Source organism: Mastacembelus armatus, chromosome 16, assembly GCF_900324485.2.
Source record: "Mastacembelus armatus chromosome 16, fMasArm1.2, whole genome shotgun sequence".
NCBI classification, from domain to species: Eukaryota; Metazoa; Chordata; class Actinopteri; order Synbranchiformes; family Mastacembelidae; genus Mastacembelus; species Mastacembelus armatus.
In genome coordinates this window covers 5,748,577-5,766,164 of record NC_046648.1, presented here as the reverse complement: position 1 = coordinate 5,766,164, position 17,588 = coordinate 5,748,577, and the positions used below count along the sequence as shown (strand labels likewise).

Below are 17,588 nucleotides of genomic sequence, written 5' to 3'. Positions count from 1 at the left end.
TTAATCTCCCTGTGCAAAAATCACAAGTTTTTACACACTATGTAACTATATTTCCACACTTTGTGCAGAGATCTTTTAATAAAATCAGCAATGGCAGCTGTTGAGACAGCAATACATGTTCATTTTTGCACTTTGTCAGTCATTCTGGCCTCTAACATTTCACTTACCACTGCTTTTAAAAATCAAACACGTCATGAAAAACAGGAATCGAAAGTAAACATTCTTTATAAATTAACTTGAACAAGTGAATCAGGGTTTGAGGTTAAAGTTATGCCAAAGGTCAGACCATTAGCTGTAGGAGATTCTTCACAACCTGTAGGATTAGACTTAAAAGTTTCCATTATTAAGCCTGAGGTGAAAAAGGCACACAACAGCATTTATTGGTAAAGTGTTTAATTAAATATAATTCGAAGTGATACAAAGTTTTAGCTAGCTGTAGATTTCTATGAAAATAGAATCTATTTTTGTATATTTACACAACTGAAATGAAAAATGTAGTCAACAGAAGTCTTCAATCTCCTGTTCCAACTCCTAAAAAGAAAAATAATAAAATTTATGGCAATTGTCTGTTAAGGCTATCTGCAAAAAGCATAATCCCAGATTTAAACAACAATGCTAGAATAAAATCCAGTTTAAACAGAATACTATAGACTTTCCTCACTGTTTTGTGCATAAACCTCATACCAAAAGTGGATGTGCACACAAAAAACAAAACTGACCAAAAAAATATAAATACATAAATCTTGTAAAATGTTTGTACACACCTACACATAGTTTTCCCTTTATAAATCGGTCAAGAATGGGTGTAATACTGAGAGTGTAATATTCTGCCCAACACTCCCACAATTAGCATAACCATAAATGTCAAAGCCCTTATGCACATTGACATACATGTTCCTGTAAAGAATGGGAGAAGCAGTAACAACAAAAACTCAAGAGACTGGCAGCTGCAGCAGATTGGAAGGTGGTTGCCGTAAACATTTTACTGCACGCCAGTCAGTTGTATAAACAAATGACAATTATTTCAAGAGTTGATGTGGTTGAAATGAATATATATATACACATAACAATATTGTGAAATGTTGAGCCAGATTTTTCAGCCACCTGCCATCACCTGTAGCGTTTAAGCTGCACTGTGGTACATGCCACGATTGGGTCAGTGTCAGCATCAGCATCATACGACCTACTCTGAGCTCTGAGGTTTTTAATGTGGCAATAAGTCAGTTCCAGGCACCCAACTCTTTGAATGATTTACTAACAACTCACAGACATAAATGGTCTGGGTTGGCCTGCATCCTTTGAAATATAGTGCTACTTATGGCGTAATTACTGTGTAACGAGCACCAACACAAAATACGGAGCTGCCAGTGGTGATTTAAAATTAAAGCTGTAAAAATAATCATAAAATCTGACTTCAGTTCACTGCTGGTTAGAAGTGGCATAAGCATCTTTCAAGACAGGCCTACACAGACACAGGACCCTTCTGTTGTTCTCAGGCATGGCTCACAGCCATTGCTAAGGTTATAGCTTAAACTTGTGCTTGCTCACCTGTGACAACTCTCAATATGTAGTGACAAAGGATTCATGTGCTAATAAGTATAATGCAACACTAACCTTTATTAGTGCGGTTTTGTTGTAGTCTCTTCTGTGTCTATAGATGCTCTGGCAGAGCAAAGCATAAAGTTTCTCCAGCTTGAAGACCTCATAGCCATCAGTCTTCGTCACAACTCTGTTCAACAGCTCCTGAACAAACATGAAAGCCAACAACAAAAAGAATGACCATTTTTAGGTGGTGAACTTCAAATGCTCCTCAGGAGATAAGAAAAAAACAACAACAGAGCCTCAGCTAATGTCATCAATTCTTTTGAGGTTTTCTGTGAGAAACAAAATATATAACACTATCCTGACAGGTCATTATAACATTCAGCACACAGTCACCACAGCATGCCACACCTTTAATTTGTCTCTGTCCACTACTAGAGGAGGAGTTTCCTGGTCCAGGATCTGAAGAGCTTTGCCCACGTCGATCATCTGCTGCTGCAGCACAGCGTTCTTTAAAGCCCGAGTTATTGGCCTCACACTGCGCTCTGACACAAAACACATGCACACAAAGTATATAGATGACAGTCTGCTGACACATTGAGGCCTAAAAGCATACAGAAACACTGCACCTTGCTCTCTCTACAAACAGTACACTAGTGATTTTCTTCTTTGAGGCATATAGTGGACCAAACCATTTCCTGGATATGGTTTTTGATATTGTTTTTCTACACTGTACATTCCAGAGCCAAACTGAGTGTGAGGCAGTGCTAATATCCAACCTGTGTTCACGTCCTCCTCTCTGACAGCTGCAGAGGTGTCTGTGGTTGAAATTTCAGTAGCTTCCACCTCCATTGGCTCAGCGTGGCTGTTGAGCAGAGCCTCCTCTGCTCTGGCTACCTTGTTGTTCTTGATGTCTGCCATACTCACAGTCTGACATTTCTCACTCTCAGTTTCTGTCAGCTTTTGGTTGTTGGTTTTACCACATTCCACTGTGTTGGATTGTCCCTGGGTATCCCCCTGTGTTTCTTTGTGACTGTCCTTGTTAATGTAAACTGAAACTGCTCCACTATTCTCATCTCCCTTCACTTTTTTTTGTTCCAACTGTCCTGATTGATCTGTAATCTTTTGATCTTTTTCATCCTGTATCTGGTTGAAATTTTTGTGTTTTCCGTTTTGACACAGAATAACTTTTTCAGCTACTTGACTCCTCTCCTCTCTCCCCTTCTCCTCTGGGCTGTTCTGCTCCACTGTACTGAGCTGAAAACTACCTGCTGCAGACCCAGATTCTACATCAATCACTGGCTGATCATCCTCTTCTTCATCATCTCCATCCTCCTCATCCTCATCGGACTCTAACTGTGTGTCATCTCTGAACACATGAGGAGAGGAGGACTTCTTTTTTGCCAGCAAGCCATTGGACCAGCGACTCTTCCGCCTTTTCTTCTTCTGGGCTGGAGGAACAAAAGGAAAGATGTATTTATACAGTTATAGGTCTTTTGTGTAAAATGTTTTTGTCCTCTAGGGGTATTTTTACCTGTGTTTTTAGGTGTTGTAACAATACAGACACTTGTATTGGGGGTAAAAGCAGCAGTGGCTCCAGGCGGTACGTTTTGTGCAGTCATTTCAGTGATCTTGGCATCAGCAGGAGGCTTGGGCTGTTTGGGAAGGACGTGATAGAAAGAGGGAGCAAATCGAGCAGTGGCACAACCTGAGGTAGTCAAAAAAATAAATAAAAAATAAAAATACAACACATTTTCCTTTTTTTTAAAACAAGGTATCTGGTTCATGTGGATGCAGCTGTGTAATCTTGGTTTAAAAAAAACAACACAAAAAACTGAAAGACCTATATAGCAAAATTTAATATGACAGTATCAAATTACAAGCACAAACACTGTGCAAGATGAAAATGTTTTCAAAATGAAGTGCTGAATTTTAGTCAAGTCAATCCATGGGTGACTAAAATGATCAAGCTAACACCCTTCAAAAGGAGCTCATTCATAATGTCATTGATAAATGTCTGCCTCTGAGGCTACAACAAACATACAAAAACACATAACCTCTTGAATTCCGTGACGCTTTAATCTCCTCACAAATCTTCTCAAAATCTTCATCCAGTTCATCCCTAATAATGGCATGGACGGTATCCTTCAGCGCACACGCTCTGTGACGGATCTGACGGTCTGGAAGAACCGCATGGCACACGAAGACTGATTTTACTTCGCTAGCATTTCTTCCATCATTTCAGACCAATCTACTCGGATATTTGAAGCATTAATCTTAACACTGTCTTGTTCATTTAGGTGGATACAATATATGTGTATGTTGTTCACTGACTGTACCTGAGGGATCTCTGTCTGGGTTATATTCAAGGGCATTCTGCCAGATGAGATCCACATCTTGGAGAAACTCTTTTACAGTCCCATACTGATGGAGATCAATCCTGGAGAGAACTGTTGACAGGTCCATAGGTTTCTTGATCACCTCGGCATAATCTGGAACCTGAAACGCATTTCAAAATAGTGCTTAGAGTACAACCATAGGGGCAAAGAAATCTCTAACAGTGGATTTCAGTATATTCAATCTGCTGATTTGAGCAATAGACTAAGTATCATATATTCACTGAGTTGCAGATGAGCCATTTATTTCAGATTTTAAAGTCACTGTATGCGAACATGAAAATGTCTGACTCTGGCATCCCCCAGTGGTAGTATCAAAAAACGAAACTGCAAGACATGAGTTGAGACGTGGCAATCAGTCATCTCTCCACTAAGTTGATATTTGAGAAACTACCTCCTCCAAATCTACAGGCTTTGTGAACGCCTTAAACCGTTTATCTTGGGACAGACGGTTGGTGACATCACGCAGGAAGAGACGGAGCTCCCTGAGGGTATCTTCCTCCTGCTCCTCCAATTTTTGTATTTCTTCTTCTGTCAGCTGACGTTGGGGAGGGGGAGGGGCAACAGGCAGCACCTCCAATGCATGGAGCACTGAGGAGAAAGGGTCAAAGGGTGTAAATGACACACACTTCATATACCCAGCATGTCTGTCAAAGTCTGTCATGATTTTGTTAATTTAATTTTTAATTAACACACTTTTGCTCGATCGACCATTATGATAAATTATAATGGGTAATGATCACAGACACAAAATGTCCAAATAAAAATAAAACACATCCCAATATATGTTCATGTGAGTCAGTCCTTCAAGTGGTCAGTTAAAGATTTCATTTTTATTTTTTTCTGAACACACGAATCCCAAGTTTAAAAAAAAGTACCAAAGCCCATGTCAGCTTCATGCCACAAAAAACTACACAGGTACTTTGTTATCAGGGTCATTCCTCACCTGCTTTCTTTTTTGACACAGGGGCCCTGGCAGCTTGGTTGAGGATCAGGTCCTCAAAGAAGTTTCTTTTTTCCCTGCTGGTGGGGACCTGGATGTGGAAAACCTCCCCGTACTCTGCCCGAAACAACTCCTGAATCTGAAAAAAAAAAAATGGTGAGAGCACAGGACCCAAGGAAATCAGGTGCCGATACTTTTTTTTCTTTTTTAAATACGTGCCTTCATATGTGACCACCCTAAGTCAACAGAGCATCACTGTTCTTTCCATACCTCTGTACTGAGTTGGTCATAATGAAGGTCGCATGTAGCCAGCAGCAGTATAGGAGAGAAGGCAGGGATGGAGCTAAGCAGGCTCAAAAAGGTTGCTCTTAATGCAGCACCCACTGTCTCCCACCACTGTCCAATGTGAGGGATGTACAGGATGCTAGGAGAAGTCCGTTTGGCTTCAACAAAGATCTGCACAATGTATATAACACAGAAACAATGTCAAATATTGATATTTATATGCTGAAGAGGATGGATGATGAAAGATAAATGAATAATTATAGATACCACAACATTAAAACACACCTTAAACTAACACTAATGTAATCAAGTGAGTGGCTTGACCAACCATAATGATCATTAATTTGTAGTATTTGTCTGTAGTACATATTTATCCCCAGTGTCCATGATTTAAGGAGGTGGGGCCCATGAACTACAGTCTCTGTGGCAGCCATTTTGGCCAGTGAGGTCCACTATACAGAACACACTGAATTTGACAAGGCTGCAAAAAAGAGAGACCACCTCTAGTCCACATTTCTCCTGTGACTGTCAATTTTATCAATCTCCAGGCTGTTTAAATGTGAATGAGCCCACCCCAAAATACCCAAAATGAATTATTTCGCATTGCTAAATATCTACATAAATATCTGATTTACTTTGGCACAGGTTTCTTCTGGCGCAGTTGTGCTGGCTCCAAACAGCACGGCCATGTCCAGCGTGTACACAGTGAATTTCTCCAGAGCATGGAGCACAGCGGGAGCCAGGTGGGAACTCTGACCTGAGCCTGGTCTGCCCTCTAGCAGCAGCCTGGGACGGTAGGAGGTCGGCTGGCTCAGTACACTCCTACACATTGACAGAATGATAGTGGTTGTTCCAACTGCTTTGTGATGAACATTGGAAGGGCTCATTAAGTTGTTGAAATTGTCTTCAAAAAGATTTGGGTCACCAGGACAACAGATGGCTTAGAGCACTTTTAAAGCATAAATAAGTGGAGTAGAAACAGTATAAGACTAGAGAGTATAAACTCCATGAATAATACATGTGGATACACACTAGACGATTTTCAAATGTTTACCAATTTTAAAAATGTGTGAGACCACAGACAGCTTCAACTGATTTTTAACATTGGATTATATACCCAGAATGCACAGACTAGACAATTCAACCAGATTGGGAAATTACACATTTGCCGTTTGTAGTACAGTTTTAAGTACATGTTTGATATTTACAATTCAGATTCCAACTTGATCATGAGCAGTAAAAAAGTCATACTGACACTACACATCTTAGGATTGTTTAGACAATCGTTTGCAACAAGCCTCGAATCAGACCAGGACCCTATGATCACTGGACGGGGAAAATCAGGCCCAAAATCAGATGGAAAATTGTCTAGTGTTTAGCTAGCCTAAGACCCAAATATTTTTATGAAAGATTTCAAATCATACTTAATAAATCTGAAACAATGAGTAGACAAATGTAGCTCCTAAATATGAATTCTCCCAGAATAATGGCCAACCAACCTGTGGAGGCTGAGGAGGTCTTTTACAGCAGGTGTTTTGTGTTGAGAGTGAGTGGTCTGTCTGTTGGAGCAGAGCTCTTCATCCTCACTCAACATCAGGTCATCCTCAGACACAACATAGGACACATCTGGAAATGGGCGCACGCACACACACACGCACACACGCACACACGCACACACACACACACACACACACACACACACACACACACACCAGCAATTACTCCTGATGCCCCAAAAGAGTTTGGCAAAGGTATAATCATTCTGGGTGTTTTTCTGTAAATGCTTCTTGACAGAGGGAAAATAACCCTGTTAAGTTAAAAGAAAGAATGTAGGACCATGAATGGAGCAGAAGTGGCCTTGATCAAATGAATGAACACGAGAGGAGAAAAACTACACCTTGTTGTTCTCGTTTCCTCTTTAAGCCCTGCTCTGCATGCGGGAAGACTCTCCTGACTACGTCGAGGATGTTCTGCAGGGCAGTGCTCAGCAGAGGACGTATGGCAGGAATAAGGGCCTTGGCTGGTGACACCACGACTCTAAGAATCACAATCAGCATCATCTTAACTAAGCCATATGAAAAAGCTTTCAGCCAAGGGGCTAAGTAAAAACCTACTATGTAAGTGTCTTGGTCATACCTCTGGGCAGCTGGCACCATCTTGGACATTGCAGTCATAAAGTCTTTGTTTGTGATGGTGATGGAGTTGACATCAAGCACAAGCTTCTGCGATGAGGAGTAGATTTGGGGGTAGCGACGGCGCAGTGCACACAGAGCCGCCTCTGAACACACTGCCTTAATGTCTGCTCCACAGTAACCTGCCAACCAAAGACAGCTTGTTTTTAAATGGCCAACATCTGTAGCCCTGAGTCTAAAGAAGTCTGTACCAGTGTTTCCTGTACCCATTCACAGATGGAGTTCAAGGAAAATTTTGTTTCTGAGGCACAGGCTTTGTCCAGGGCCATTCCAGGATCATATCAAGTACAGCCACATAGAAATCTTTGTTTATACCACATTATACAATATGGGCAAATGTGATCTAATGAGATTGTCATTTGTACTGCTGAAATTAGTACTATGCATATTTTTTGAGCTGTTCTGGGTCATTATTTGAAAACATACCAACACACTTGTCAGCAAGTTCCTCTAGAAAAGTGTCAGAAGGTGGAGGAGTCCATTGTCTGGTGTGGATCTTCAGAATGTCCCTTCTCGCCTGCCATACAAAAATGAGGTCACTGCATTTCAACTTCAGAGCCAGTAGTTTGCAAATTGAAACCCATCTCCTCTGGCAGCCTCACCATATATAAAAGTGTTCAGAGTTGCTGCTCTTTTTCTACAAAGGTTCTGAACACTTTTAAATAAAAACTATACACATCAATTAGCATAGTAATAGAAACAATATGAAATTACATCTCACATGATTCTTTGAAGAGTAATCTAAAAGACAAGAGAGTTTAAAAGACTAAACTTACTTGGCATCTCATGTTTCTATGCATATAAAAACCCACAAAGAAAAAAAAACAAACGCACACCACAATCTGGAGTGATAGGTGCATCAGCACAGCTTCATTATGATTTGATTATAATCATATTTTATGATCTCTGCCAAGCATTAAAGTACATCTGGAGTTTCTCACCTCTCTGTCTGGCAGGCCAAAAAGAAACTCTCTGTCAAAACGTCCCGGTCTTCTCAGAGCTGGGTCAATGGAGTCCAGTCTATTTGTTGCTCCTATCACAACAACTTCTCCTCTGCTGTCCAATCCATCCATAAGAGCCAAGAGTGTCGACACAATGGAACTACAGTGAAACAGAAATGATGAGACTAACTCAGTCAACTGACTCTGTCACTCTATCACAGATCCAATCCTTGCAAAGACGACAATATTTATGAAGGACAATGTCATAGCATCCTTGAAGAATGTTACTCCCACATTCCCAATTCAAGACCTGAAGAAATCAGGACTTTGAAAATACTATTGTTATAAATGTATCATCACACAAAAATAATTTCTACTTATGACTTACTACTTATTTATTTTGACTGGTAACCAGTTACCTTAAACAATAAATGTTTTGTGTAATGACTGCACACTTTCTTGTATGCCTTGTTTGTTTTAAGTCTCATTTTAGCTGCAGCTGCATCCTATTTATTTAAAATTTCCAGTGGAGCACAACATTAATCGCATACAGAAAAATTCACAGTGCACCTGTGGATCTGGTCCTGACGACTGGACCTGACTGGAGCCAAACCATCAATCTCATCAAAGAAGATGATGGATGGACGCATCTGGTACGCCTAGAGACAAATCAATAGAAATTCAATCATTAACAGTTGGTATTATTGCCAGAGCTCAAACATATGTAAAGCTCATACAGGAATTTTTTTTCCAATTTACAAGTTAACGTGTCAAAATGTAGTACAGTAAATGTTTCCTGATAAACAAATAAAACATGACAATCTTCACCCACTAGTATTCAGCACAATAAGTTGTTTGATTTACCTGATCGAACAGCAGACGCAGCTGCCTCTCAGATTCTCCCACCCATTTACTGAGGCAGTCAGCTCCTTTCCTCATAAAGAACGACACCTTTCTTTCCCCTTGGCTGCATTCGTTGGCCAGTGCTCGAGCCACAAGGGTTTTCCCTGTGCCTGGAGGACCATAAAAAAGACAGCCCCTAAAAACAAGAGCAACATGACAATGATCAAAAATGGGGCTTTCAACAGTAACCACTGAATTTCAGTTTCATATACAAATGTATCTTTTTTTTTTTTTTTTTTTTTTTTATAAACCAAATACATTTAAAACACATTCATTATGATGTAAGCACTAACCGGCTACCAATCAACTGTTGAAGTGGCTTTATGCTCTCACAACTTTTTTTTTTAGAAACTTGATAAATTTGCAAAATGTCAACTTGAGAATAGCCAAAAGCAATAGACACATGCATATGAGTCCATCCGTTTTGGCTATTCTCAAAAGAACACACATTGTTTACCTGGGTGGTTGTATCCTGAACCTCTCAAAGACTTCTGGGTAGAGGAGTGGAAAGACCACCATCTCCTTCAGTGCCGAGATGTGCCTGCTCAAACCTCCAATACTCTCAAAGCGCACCTAGGTCAGAATAAATTGTTATATTTGAGTTATTTTTTAATTTCCTCAGGGTAAATACACTTCGTGAAGTGGGATAGTATATCTGTGTACTTATACCGTCTTGTCTATGTGCATTGGGTCCACATCAGCAAGGCTAGCGCCGATCTTCATCCTGTCTTTGTGGATCCCCAGCAGGTCTTCTTTCAAAAAGTTCATGGGTAGACATCTACAGGAAAACAGGAAATTCAACAAATTCAGTGATTCACTAGTTCCACTCGTAAATATTACCATAGGTTAGGCAGTTATCATTTTCATTACATAATAGGATGAAGATTTGTAACAAGCATGGAAATATTAAGAGAGCCATTAAGTCACTAAAATATTGAAAATTCCTCCAAAGAGATTTTTTAAATAACACAAGCTTTGTATGTCTTTAGAGTACTACTATATAAACGTATCCCAGATTGTGCAGGCCCCTACTAGATTTAACACCAAAACCATGGAATCTGGTACACTCAGACATCATTCTCACCAATAGGCCAGAGAGGTATACAGTCCGAGCGTTCTGCCAAAGCCTTAGCTTTACAAGGACAAAAAAAAAAAAAACAATGCCTCAGCCCCTGGTTCAGTCCTGTCTGAGTTTATTTGCCATAAACAATCTGTGGCGTAAAGCAAAAACCTCTTACTGGGAACCATATAGGGCAGTGAGAAACAAATGTACTCCAGTCTCTTAGGCATGCAAAATCAAGCTAATTCAAACAGCAACTGAGAATAAAAATATGCCTACCCACCTGCCGACTGTGATTAAAAGCGATGGAAAAATCCAAAAATGGTGGCCCACTTAAACAAACACTATGTCAAAGCCGGCTCAGTCTATAAGAACAATTCCAGTACTCCTACTCCCTCTCTTCTCCTTTCAGACAGTACAGGAGTCTACTTATGGAGCTGCTCAGCCTGGATAGTCACAAATCAGCTGGGCTGGATGCAGTGGACCCACTGTTTTTAGAGAATGCAGCTCACACCATTGCAGTACCTATTTCCTGCATTTTCAGCCTATCTCTCCAAATAGGTGTGTTCCCACAAGACTGGCGATCTACTGCTGTCATTTCACTTTTCAAAAGGGGTGATAACTCATATTTGAACTGTTACAGACCAATCTCCATCTTGCCCTGTTTCTCCAAGATATAAGAGAGGCTGGTCAACAAGCAGCTCATGTTCCATTTAGAGACTAAACATATCCTTAACCAGATTCAGTCCTCAATGACATCACAAGTGCCATTGAAGAAAGAAAAAATAAATACATACATACATACATAAATAAATAAATAAATAAATACTACTGTGTAGCTTCAGTTGTCGATCTGGCAAAGGCTTTTGAATCTGTGGACCATAAAATATTGCTGGACAGGTTAAGAGACATAGGACTTTCTGACTTGACTTATGGCTGGGTTCAGGAGGGTTCAGGTCTTCTTTCAGCAACAGACCCTTAAGCTGAATTCATTCATCCTACTCTCTTATTTAAAAGATTCAACTAGAGGTTGTAAACCTGCTTGTTTACCTTTGTCTACATCTGCTGCTCACCTGTTGATAGATCTGCTCCTGTTCTTACTCCGCCGTCTCTGGAATTTCTCATCATCTGAAGACGAAGAAGTGGAGTCGCTACTGTGGATAGCATGTCTCCTTCTGCAAGGGATGTCAAAACAGCATCTTTTAAGAAATCCATCATCAAGGCATGTCACTTTCTGCAACAAAGATGCTACTAAGTGAAAACATATAGGATTTAAAAACTACACAATGCAAATGCACAACTTCTGAAAATAAAAATATACAATCATGCACAACAACATGAGTGACTCAGGCAACCACTTCAAATTACACCATCACCGTTAATAACAACTGAATAATACACCACTTGTAGAACACAAGGAGGGGCTGCAATAAAAATCATACAATTTTTAAATATGTTGAGATGAGATTCTGATTAGATGCACATAAAATACACAAAGCAGTAGCTAAAAGAAACTCAACTTTAAAACAATGGGTCCTTCTTTGGTTAAATAATGCTTAAACAAGAATGAAAGTTGGTTCACCATCTCTGTACTTCGGGCATATATGCACCAAAATGCACCACACCTACCAACGACCACAGTGCTTGCATAGAGAGACATCACCAACAGTAAACACCAACAACGACAAGTACTGAAGTTCTTACCTCTCACAACTACTCCTTAGGGTGGGAGGAATGAGAAAAAAAAAACAAACAACTATATGTGATGACATGATTCATTACTATAGGCGTAAATTTCTGGCCAAAGTGCTATCTGTCCAACCATGTGTATGAGTATGTGAGGTACGAGTTAGTTGTCACACTGTGAATATGTGGCTTGCCAAAAAGCTCTTACAGGACAAGCTTTAATAAACCTGAGTGAGAAATGTGAAAATATGCCTGTCAAAATGTTATTTCTGATGTCTGTTCAGCTTGAATACATTTTTATTACCTACAGATCTGAGAGTGATTATGGATGACATAATGTGTGTTCTGGTTAGCAGCAGACCGCTTTTGTTGACTGCCACATTAAGTTAGACAATTTATTAAAAAGGTACTGATCAGACAGCCAAATGTTGAGTGAAAAATGAGACCACATGACAGAAAATGTTTTTATATCTCTATTTTAGTTTAATGGGTGTTGATGGCAGAGCTGCCATACTAACCGGTTGGGTCTTCTCCTGTTGTAAGGGCTCCTGGGAGCCGTGGAGCTGAATCTGAACCTGCGTCTGGTAGGAGATGAGTGATCCTTAAAGTACATGCTGCGCTTCCTGGGCTCTCTGGGTTCTGGTAAAACATCACACAAACCCCACATGTTGAAGCCAAAGTAATACAAGCAGAAATTCTGATTAACTGGGGATTTTCAGCAGGATGTGTCTTCATAACTGCTTTCATAAATGTACACATTATGTTTTTATTGGCATCTGCTTATTGCTAGCACTGCTAGAAAACTTATAAGTTATAAATGACTTAATATAAATTGAAAACATTGCATTTTTGACAAAAGACAGATGTCCACCTGTTGGCGCATCTACCATTTTATCATCAGTAGTTTGAACAAAAGCTGTACCATCCTGTGCAGCCTGGTAGCGAACCACAGTCTTTCGCTGTCTGAAGTCATAACGCCTCTGGTTTTCTTCTTCTTCATCCTCGCCATCCTCATCTTCATCATCATCATCGTCATCTTCTCTATCTTCATCCTCCTCTTCATCATGATCATCCTCATCCCCTCCTGTTTTTTTGGAAAAAATATAAGAGCATGCACAAGAAGCTATGATGGCCATCTAAATCTACATACTAACTTTAAGGTACTTTTACTTCATTTTTACAGAGGCCCATGCACATTTAAAAGTATACCCGGTTTAAGTTTCTGACCCAATTACAAAGCAAACATTTCCTTAAGGCCAGAATAAAAGGTTTCGGGAAGGCTTTGCAGAGTTGTCATTGCTCTATAAATAGTTCAAATTAAAAACAATTTTTGTTTTCATCTAACAATAACAATTCTTCTCATCAACAGACAACAATACACTAATGCTACTAGAAATTCCTTCTATCACTGACATAAATATCAGAATATTTTAATGCAGAATCTCCAAATCATACTATACTATACTCCACTACCTAATAAGATCAACCTTTATTTGTCCCACAGTGGGGGTCATTCTCTTTTTCTTCTCATAACATATGGAAAGAGCAGCAATAAAAATCAAAAGATACACACAAGGCATTTATAATAAATATATTATTAAAAATGCAATAAGTAAAAATAATGAACTCATTGAGAAGAATAGAGATCCTAACAGATGCAGTGGAGAGCTGGTGAGACAAATCAACTGTGCAAGATCACAAAACATTACCCCAAAAAGCAAACTTACTACAATGTTTAAACAAAAATTTGTATTCCATTTTTGTGTATTGCTTAAAAACATCCTGTCTTTACTATGTCTGTTAACTAGTAGTAGTTGCAGGAGCAGTAGTAACCTGGGGCCATCAGGTGTCCAAAAAAAAAAAAAAAACTTGTCTGACTTGTTTGCAGAACTGAAAGACTGCCTACTCGGTCTCACCTCGGTTCTCCTCCTCTGTGTCCTTACTCTCCACATTTGTCCTTAGAGATCTTTGCATCCTGCCCCTTGTGTAAACACCCAGCTGCTGAGAGGAAACAAGCCAAGTGCCAATTAACTTAACTGTTTTGATTTTTTCAGTTCTTCAGCTTGAAAATAAAAAAGCATTGATTCCTCATTGTGTTTTTACCTCTTCTTTGGTGTCTCTATCTCTGCTCCTCAGTCTGCGTCTCATCTTCTGCATATCATCCATCTTCTGGAGAACAGCTTCAGCAGTGCTGAGGTTGAATCAGAGGAAGAATCTATTATCTTATCAAAATTTGTCACTAAGATAATTAATTACCATTAAATTTTTAGCTTTCAACTCAGCATAGGAGTTGATTGTGTTTGTGTGTCTCTCTACTGTTTGATGTGGTACTGCAGCTTTGTTTTTCAAATTGTAGTTGTAGTATTTAGGAACAAAGTAAATATTGCAGAACTCACTTGGTGATAAGGCGGTCATAGAGCACTGACTGGTTGCGGGAATCCAGTTTGTATCTGGTGATTCGAGAACTACGTCGCACTGACCGATCCTCCTCTTCCTCCTCTTCTTCCTCCGCGTCTCGACTCTGTAGGTTAAAGCGGCTCCTCTTGGGAGTGGAAGACCCCTCCAATTCATCTGGAACATCTTGGGCACCAACAGAAGAAAAAAAAAAAACAAAAAAAAAAAAACAAAAAAAAAACAATGAAGCTGAAATCTGTTTAATATGGTTCTTGTTCTGTGTAATCTAAGCAGGTAAGTGTTGTATGAAGAGACATGGTAGCAAAGTGTACCTGCTTGCTGCTTGCCACTGGATGCTTGCCCCTCTCTCTGCAGCCTGGAAGATTTCCTGAATTGCCAAATAAAAAAATAAGTATTGGATTAGTTTCCTTATGTGGGTGTGTAATGTTTTTTCCAAATATGCTTCTTTTGTGCACGTTTTGCCGTATTTTGCAAAAATGTAAAATAGCCCCACTGTAGAATTTAGATCAGGTTTGGTATGCTGAGGGACACTGTAATTCATGTCACAGCTATGTGGTTGGCAGTAAAAGTATAAACTTGAAAAAATAATGCTAGATAATTATTGACATCCAAGCTCCAAAGAATCTGTTACCACACTCTAATGACACTGAGTGAAAGTCTTGTATTTAGTGCTTACCTTTATTACAGTACCCCTGCTATGGCAGAGTCATTTTTAAGCTGCCACAGTACTTAATTTTTGCCAGCATGTACATGTAGACAACAGCTGCAGCACCAGCGTCACTGTTCACATACTTGCTAGCATGTTTTGTGTTTATCAGTGTATTCTCACTAGGGGGCAGCTTAGGGCCTAATCATCCTTGGCCGAAAATAGTATCACCCAATCTGTGGACAACGTCAACGGAAGCTATGACAACGCTTCTGTATAAAATTGTTGAATTTGACATCACGGCAGAGACAACAGCAGTATTGTAGGAGGTACTGTGAGTCAGCTTGACAAACTCGGAGAGTTTCTCTTCAAAGCTTTCCACACTTTCTCTAATGATTCAAAACTGCTGCTAATCTCATGTCTGCCTGCTGCATGTAGCAAAAGCATAACAATTTCTGAGGACGTGCACAACCAACACCAGGAACGCAGCATATGCAAGTTACCCATGATCCACACAAGGATGCATAGTTAAAAGCAAGTATAGCAGTGGCTTTGCTGTTTAAAGTTTAAGATCCAACATTGCAAAACTACAAACAGAGAACTGCCAATACTTAAAGTTACCCAATGACCCCATATTACCTAGTGCAGCACCCTCCAGCCTTGTCTTCATTCACAGGGGAGCTGGTCTTTGGTCCTGTGTCAGCAAACGAGACCTCTAGTTTGACTCTCTGTCCCCTGGTCCTCAGGGAGTGATGGAGACCACTGGCCCCCTCCTGTTTCATTTCAGCATGTCCCTGGAAGAGTAATAACATCTTTTGGTTTATCATTTACAGTATAGCAGTGTCTGCTTTCAGGAATTCAAATTAATCATGAGCTAGGATTAAGAATATTTACCTGATTAACTTGCATCTGTGCAAAATTTTAACATACAAGTTCCACTATGACTCTCTACTTTAGGATTTACTAAGTCGGTAGAAGTGTAAAGCCAGCTGTGTGACCTAACCACTTTTCATGTGTAACATTAGTACATTTCATTTATTCTGTTTGTTTTAACTTTATTTCAATTTGTAAATGATCATAAAACACATACATTTTAAACACCTCCCTTAACAGAATTAATGTGGCTAACAATATTTAGTTTTCTATGAAAAATATTTGATAGAAACAAAAGTTATTCTAACTTCATATGACCCCCAAGAACTGCCTGGTGGGTGGTAGAGTCTGCCTCATGACTGGAAAGCTACAGGCATGTTTCATGAGTGCCAAATACCACATTATCTTTGTGTTTTTCTGACAAAAGCCCACTATTTGACCCACGGGTGCAGTGTCTGCAGGCACTTTGTTAAAATGCTTATGAAACTCTGAGGTCACAGTTAATAGAAAACTACCAGTCAGTCAGTTTTAAGAAACTGATGCAGTGTGAATTTTCTGGTTACAGACTATCAAGCACATTCACAAGTAAGTACCCGAGATGAACTTTAATCAATGAATTAATGTTAACGGAATAATAATTAACACCAAACCCTCCCTGCGATCAACCCTCTACCACATTACACCACTTTCCATGTAACTGAACTAACGTTAAGACATCTGCTAAATATAGCACTGCCCTATGGCAAAGGTTCAAAATAGTGAAACTTAGAATTAAAATGATTTGTGCCCTATATAATATTGACTGAAATTGTTATAAATGGCTGTTACCCGCCGTCGACATATGTGCAGGGGAGATGCGGGTTTGGCTAAACTATTAGGAGAAACTAACGTTACTGTTTACCACTCAGATAATTTCTCAGTAGCGGTAACTAACTCTCTAACGCTAAGTCACAATTTGACAAGGTAGCTAGTTAGCTTAGCATGCTAGCGAAACTAGCACAGCAAAGTTGCGTTCACAGATCATTTTTCCAGCTAACATGTGGAATTCTAGAGGGGTCTAGGTGTGTGCTCTCACATTAACCCTGTTGTTTTCGGGGCTGCTGAAGCTGTCGTCCGCAGCCCGGGTGGACCGGGTCAGTCGGGCGGACTTTCTCTGGGACGCGGGAAGCAGAGACAGAAACTCGGAGCTTGTATCCAACTCCATCGTCCTCCTCTTCAGAGTTGTTGCCACCGGCTCAGCTCCGACATTGCCGCTGCTGCGTAGTATCACCATCTTGACTCCGACTCGGCCTTACACCAGCTCGAACGACGGATAATTACGCTACTCTGCCTCAGTGTTGAAGGATTATGGTAGCGCCAACATAGCACGGGTAATGGTAAATATCCTCCAGCTGACACACACCAGCTCCTCGCTAAGCCCTTGATTTCTGGCGCCATAAACGTCATCAGTGGTTATGAGGTAAGTAGGTGGGAGCTGCCGCCACAAAAAAATAGATCTGGTAGCAAAATCGTAACCTAATCAAAATAGAAAATATATTTTCGTGTTAACCATATCCACAATTCACAATATTTTGATTGTAATTGTTGTCATCACCATACCAGTCCTAGTATTTATAAACATGACATAAGCGGAGTGATACGGTTACATTTTCAAAAGGTGTTCCGGTGTACGTTACAGCGCGCCCTGGAACTCGCGCTCATACGTA

The 17,588-nt window shown here is 40.0% G+C and overlaps 1 protein-coding gene and 1 non-coding gene across 5 annotated transcripts; both read right to left on the bottom strand.

Annotated features, from left to right (window-relative positions):
• Nucleotides 1-376: 376 nt before the first annotated feature.
• atad2 (ATPase family AAA domain containing 2) lies at nt 377-17,455 on the bottom strand. 4 transcript variants are annotated; one of them, XM_026293042.2, is made up of 30 exons: nt 16,958-17,455; nt 15,649-15,803; nt 14,675-14,730; nt 14,345-14,528; nt 14,052-14,139; nt 13,865-13,946; nt 12,871-13,032; nt 12,467-12,587; nt 11,967-11,981; nt 11,336-11,437; nt 9,872-9,980; nt 9,660-9,775; nt 9,164-9,338; nt 8,870-8,958; nt 8,300-8,459; nt 7,785-7,875; nt 7,303-7,480; nt 7,064-7,203; nt 6,666-6,792; nt 5,802-5,988; nt 5,152-5,337; nt 4,885-5,020; nt 4,333-4,529; nt 3,882-4,041; nt 3,600-3,722; nt 3,077-3,250; nt 2,322-2,993; nt 1,954-2,087; nt 1,615-1,743; nt 377-531 (listed from the first exon to the last, which is right to left on the bottom strand). In XM_026293042.2, exons 1-30 carry the CDS (start codon nt 17,153-17,155, stop codon nt 499-501), a joined length of 4,479 nt encoding a protein of 1,492 aa, XP_026148827.1. In that variant the 5' UTR covers nt 17,156-17,455; the 3' UTR covers nt 377-498. The 4 variants fall into 4 exon arrangements, with proteins under 4 accessions (XP_026148827.1, XP_026148826.1, XP_026148829.1 ...); XM_026293041.1 differs by having other exon boundaries at nt 13,865-13,949; nt 16,958-17,454; XM_026293044.1 differs by lacking the exon at nt 16,958-17,455 and adding an exon at nt 15,904-15,933 and having other exon boundaries at nt 13,865-13,949; nt 15,649-15,821.
• LOC113122860 (small nucleolar RNA SNORA5) lies at nt 5,518-5,652 on the bottom strand. The gene has a single exon (XR_003294910.1). It is a non-coding gene; the product is annotated as a small nucleolar RNA SNORA5 (small nucleolar RNA).
• Nucleotides 17,456-17,588: the final 133 nt, after the last annotated feature.

Coding starts and splice junctions, on each gene's coding strand:
- atad2 (XM_026293041.1), bottom strand. CDS start 17,155: ATGGTGATACTACGCAGCAGCGGCAATGTCGGAGCTGAGCCGGTGGCA. Junction 9,981..11,335: donor AGGAGCAGATCTATCAACAG/GTGAGCAGCAGA, acceptor GTTTTCCTGTAG/ATGTCTACCCATGAACTTTT. Junction 3,251..3,599: donor AGCGTCACGGAATTCAAGAG/GTTATGTGTTTT, acceptor TGACTACCTCAG/GTTGTGCCACTGCTCGATTT.